Source organism: Engraulis encrasicolus, chromosome 1, assembly GCF_034702125.1.
Source record: "Engraulis encrasicolus isolate BLACKSEA-1 chromosome 1, IST_EnEncr_1.0, whole genome shotgun sequence".
NCBI classification, from domain to species: Eukaryota; Metazoa; Chordata; class Actinopteri; order Clupeiformes; family Engraulidae; genus Engraulis; species Engraulis encrasicolus.
The window spans coordinates 29,297,083-29,302,082 of record NC_085857.1 but is presented as its reverse complement, the minus strand read 5'-3'; the positions used below and the strand labels follow the sequence as shown (position 1 = coordinate 29,302,082).

Sequence of the window (5,000 nt, the reverse complement as noted above, 5' to 3'; positions counted from 1 at the left end):
CCTTGTGCAGCCTCGAGTCTCGACACGTGAAACACACGAGCACCTTGTCCTCATGACAGAACAGCCTGAGCTTATCTCCGTGGAGACTGCAGAGAGCTCCTCTCTGGCTCCTCTCCTGAGTGGGGAAGATTAGTGAAACAATCGTTCAGTTGGTGACACACAGAAGAAAATATTATTATTATAATAGTTTTTCCAGAGTTAATTCTACTCAATATTGAGTATTTTGACCCTCCACAGTGTTGCGAATCCTATTTGGATTTATAGTTTACTCTGAAATATTGGCACCTAATTCTTTATTGTGTACAAGCACTGCATTTGGCACACTAATGCTCTAGAGTCTACTCAAACAGAAAAGTACACTAAATGTTTCACTTGATGACATACCTGCATAAAGCGCTCACACAGGTTCCTCAGCACCCGGTTGACTGGAGGCTCCTCTTGAGGATTCGTCCTCCGGCAGATGGGGCACACCCTGGAGCCTTGGCTGGCCCAGGACCGCTGAACACAGGACTTGCAGAAGGAGTGAGAGCAGCTCAATATGACTGGGTCCGTGTAGATATCAGTGCACACCGGACAGCACAGTTCTTCCTCCAGTGAAGAAGAAGCCATCTTCTCTACACTCAGTCAGTAGTTTTCCAGGCAAAATGGTCCTGTTAAAATGTCTACTTTCTGCGCAAAAATTAGAGTCCACTTTCTGTAGCTATAGGCAAATGGTGGAGTCACAATATCTACTGAACTTTTGCTTTCTGAGACTATAGTAATAGTCTCAGAAAGCTATTGCTTTCAATGTATTGCAATGCTATTTAGTTTTATTTTGACAACGTCCTTCCGAGAGTGAAAGAGCTGAAATGTGTATTCCATGTCAGGTATTCTAACTTATTAAGGTTGAGGGAGGTAAGGGAGGGACTTTCTGGTTGGCCAACTCAACAACGTCATTCAGTGGTAGATGTGATACAAGATAAAACTGTAGTGTGTGTGTGTGTGTGTGTGTGTGTGTGTGTGTGTGTGTGTGTGTGTGTGTGTGTGTGTGTGTGTGTGTGTGTGTGTGTGTGTGTGTGTGTGTGTGTGTGTGTGTGTGTGTGCGTGCAGAGGTGCAATATGACTGGTTCTTCCTGCAGGTCTTCATTCCAGGATTGCGTGCTTGTACTGTAATCAGTCTCCCATTTCAAGTTCACATTCCACCACATTCCAGCCAATACATACTTATGCTTTGACTTCTGCACTCCAGGTGATGAGTAAAGCCATCCACCTTATTCCAAGCTCCAATGATACCATATGCAAAAAAGGGGCTGCACTTCCGAGTTATCTGCCGCAGTATTTTTAAGACAATTAATCATCACGCGGGAGCAAGGGCCATCATATTTGAAAAAAATCTGCTGTCTACACTTGCAGATTGGGATTACGATATGGAGAAGATAACATTTTACACATAAGCATAGTTTGATTTTGTTTTTTGGCAGCAATGAACTGGTCAACTTGTTCCCCAGCTTCTTAATACCATTAAAAAACAAATGTAGCATGTTTAAAGGTGAACTGTGTCATATTTTTAATAGTTCATTTCCAGAATCCATGCTGCCCATCCATAAGTGTTACCTTTTTAACAAAAATGTATCACCACCATCAAAGTCTAGTCAAGTCAAGTCAAGTCAAGTGTACTTTGTCGTGTACTATAAGTGTACTTTATCAAAAATCTATGTAAGAGGATTAGCACAGAGGTTTGAAATTGCGTTTGACCATTCTCATAATAATCGGGTTATTGTCAGGTTATTGACATTATAGAAGGATAAGTAGCCAATCACAAGCCTTAAACTCTAGCTTCGTGTCAAACACTTTAGTGGAACACAGTCAATCGACGAACTGGATGTAAACAGCAATAAACCGTTTGCGGCCATATAAACGGGCTCAATGAGAATGTCAATTGCAATAGCCTACCTCTTCTGGCCACAATCTTATACAGTGCACCTTTAAATAACTTGTGTTTCACACACAAACATTTACATAGTTGCTGATTATCAAATTTTCTGTTTCCCCAGTAGTGACACCAGGAATAAGGTGGATAAAAGATATGCAGATTTCAAACTGAACTAGAAATGCACTCTGAGAGTGCAGACATCCGCCATCCGTCTGAAGGGTTCAAAATACACCTTTCTGCAGTGTTTTTGTCAAAAATGTATTCACACACACACACACACACACACACACACACAGAGAATATGATTAGAGTGGGTTCCGGTTATGTCGGTAAGGCTTTACTTTACGGTACAGTATTTACTGTGTACTTTCTGCGTAACAACAGGGTAACAGACAGAAGTTACATGGTATCTGACGGGTTAAAAAGAGGGTAATTACAAAGTAAATACTATGTAATACACATTTCTCAAGAATTACTATGAAACTACTGCGTATTTTCCAACCATCTAATCATCAAACTTCTCTCTGTTACCCTGTTGTTACCCAATTAATGGTATTTACTTTGTAATTACCCCCTTTTTACCCATTAGATACCTTAACTTCTCTCCGTTACCCTGTTGTTACCCAGAAAGTACACAGTAATTACGTAGGGTAACTGTACCGTAAAGTAAAGCGTTACCGTTATGTGTTGTGCTGTATGAACACCATGGCCAATGCGCATCGCTTTCATGATGCAATTCTTAATGATTTGTTGTCAAAACACATGTGGCGTGAAAGCAATACTAAAACCACCAGGAAGTTCACACACCAACACAGACAAATGTTAGGCCTATATATGATTGCAAACACACACACATATAAACACACACGCATGCACGCACACGCACACACACACTGATATAATTCACAATACTCACTCGCACACTTCAGATCTGGTAGTAACAGTGGTATTCTTCTAACACACACACATTAGGCAATTGTGGTGTGAACACACACACACACACACACACACACACACACACACACACACGAACACACGCACGAACACACACACACACACACATGCGCACACGCACACACACACGCGCACACACACACACGCGCGCGCACACACACACACACACACACACACACACACACACACACACACACACACACACACACACACACACTGGTTGCATGGCTGGCTGAGATGAGCGTTGTTCGTGCTCATGCAATATAAAATGCTTAGTTTTTCTGCCAGGACGATGTTTGGCTCACCTTCACCCCTGTACCCAAAACAAGCAAAAGCACACATCCACACACTAACACGTGTGCGCGCGCGCACGCATGCACACGCACACACGCACACGCAGGCACACATCGAGTAACCCTGATACAAACTACACAACCACACACTCTGTTAGCCAAACTATAGTATTACACAAATACACACACACACACACACACACACACACACACACACACACACACACACACACACACACACACACACACACACACACACACACACACACACACACACACACAAGCCCTGACACAAGCATAAACTATAGAGATACGAGTGCCAAGCATTTGTAATTGTCTGTGTCACATATTATTTCAACCAACGTATGCAATGAGCAACCCGAAGAATGAAACAGTACCATACACACACATACTCACGCACACACGCCCGTACACAAACACACGGATACAAAATATAATAATTACAGCGTGTTTTGTGTGAGCACCATGCCAAATTGGCCTCACGTTCATGGCGCAATTCTGTTTTTTTGTGTGACACCAGCGCTCTACACTGAGGTTCCCTGATACCCTGAGCATGTTATCTGCCCTCATACTACTCTGCACACACACACACACACACACACACACACACACACACACACACACACACACACACACACACACACACACACACACACACACACACACACACACACACACACACTGAGAGCAGCTGACTGGTGGCATGTCTGACAAACACACACACAGGTGTACTGTGCATACGTACTGTATCTGTGATGGCAATGCATGGTGGTTATGCAGAGAGGCAGGGTGGTGGGTTGCCGTACAATACTCAACACCTCACTCTATTACTCTCACACACACACACACACACACACACACACACACACACACACACACACACACACAAACACACACACATGAACTGTGCGTACCTGTCGGGGTCTGCGTGTGTGATGGCGATGCGTGGCGGTGGTATTCGGAGCGGAAGAGTGGTGGGACGCGGTACAATACTCAACACCTCTGGTGATCGGGCACGGTCCCTTGGTCTCAGCCAGCATGGTACCTATGAAGAGAAGGAGAGAGAGAGAGAGAGAGAGAGAGAGAGAGAGAGAGAGAGAGAGAGAGAGAGAGAGAGAGAGAGAGAGAGAGAGAGAGAGAGAGAGAGACAGTGTGTGAGTGTCTGTTGGCATATACATGGAGGGTATGTACCTGTAGTATGTACTGTATGGGGTCTTTCCATTATCTTAACTCCTGTCCTTGACCTGTGTTCGTGGCTTTGCGCTTCACTGACGCCATTAAAGGTACACTGTCTAAGATTTTTAGTTGTTTATTTCCAGAATTCATGCTACCCATTCACTAATGTTACCTTTTTTTATGAATACTTACCACCACCATCAAATTATTCACTTTTCAATTTCATACATGAAAAGGGGAATCTTCTCCATGGTCCGCCATTTAGAATTTCCAGAAATAGCCATTTTTAGTGGCAAAAATGACTGCACTTGGGCCATAGAAAATATTAGTTCATTACTTAGTAATCTTTCATGAAAAGATCAAATTTGGCAATATGCAACCCAGTTTCAATGAGCAGCATAGCATAGCATAGTTGCAGTACCTTTTTCTGACCATTTCCTGCTGTCAGTTTAGCTTCAACAACTTTTGGTTGACTTTTCCTCATTCAACATCCTGACTGGAAACGAGAAAATGACCTTTGGATTGCGCTTTTGCAAGATATTGAATTCAACTTCTGTCAAAGTTCTGTCGTAAATATTTTGCGAGATATTGAATTAACTTCTGTCGTCAATGACGTCTTGTGACATCATCACAAGGCCATGAGT

General features: G+C 43.1%; 2 protein-coding genes across 2 annotated transcripts in view; both read right to left on the bottom strand.

Annotated features, from left to right (window-relative positions):
• LOC134459965 (E3 ubiquitin-protein ligase TRIM35-like) overlaps positions 1–799 on the bottom strand; it is a 1,600-nt gene extending 801 nt beyond the window's left edge. Inside the window, exons 1-2 of the mRNA XM_063212493.1 lie at positions 385–799; positions 1–115 (exon numbers count right to left, since the gene is read on the bottom strand). The exon at positions 1–115 is cut by the window's left edge and continues 801 nt beyond it. Of these exons, the coding sequence (XP_063068563.1) occupies positions 1–115; positions 385–609 (340 nt within the window). The 5' untranslated portion in view covers positions 610–799. The remainder of the gene's footprint in view (positions 116–384) is intronic.
• Positions 1–5,000, bottom strand: part of LOC134449882 (3',5'-cyclic-AMP phosphodiesterase 4C-like) — a 72,053-nt gene that overhangs the window by 52,369 nt on the left and 14,684 nt on the right. The window contains exon 3 of the mRNA XM_063199974.1: positions 4,095–4,225. Within this exon, the coding sequence (XP_063056044.1) occupies positions 4,095–4,225 (131 nt within the window). The remainder of the gene's footprint in view (positions 1–4,094; positions 4,226–5,000) is intronic.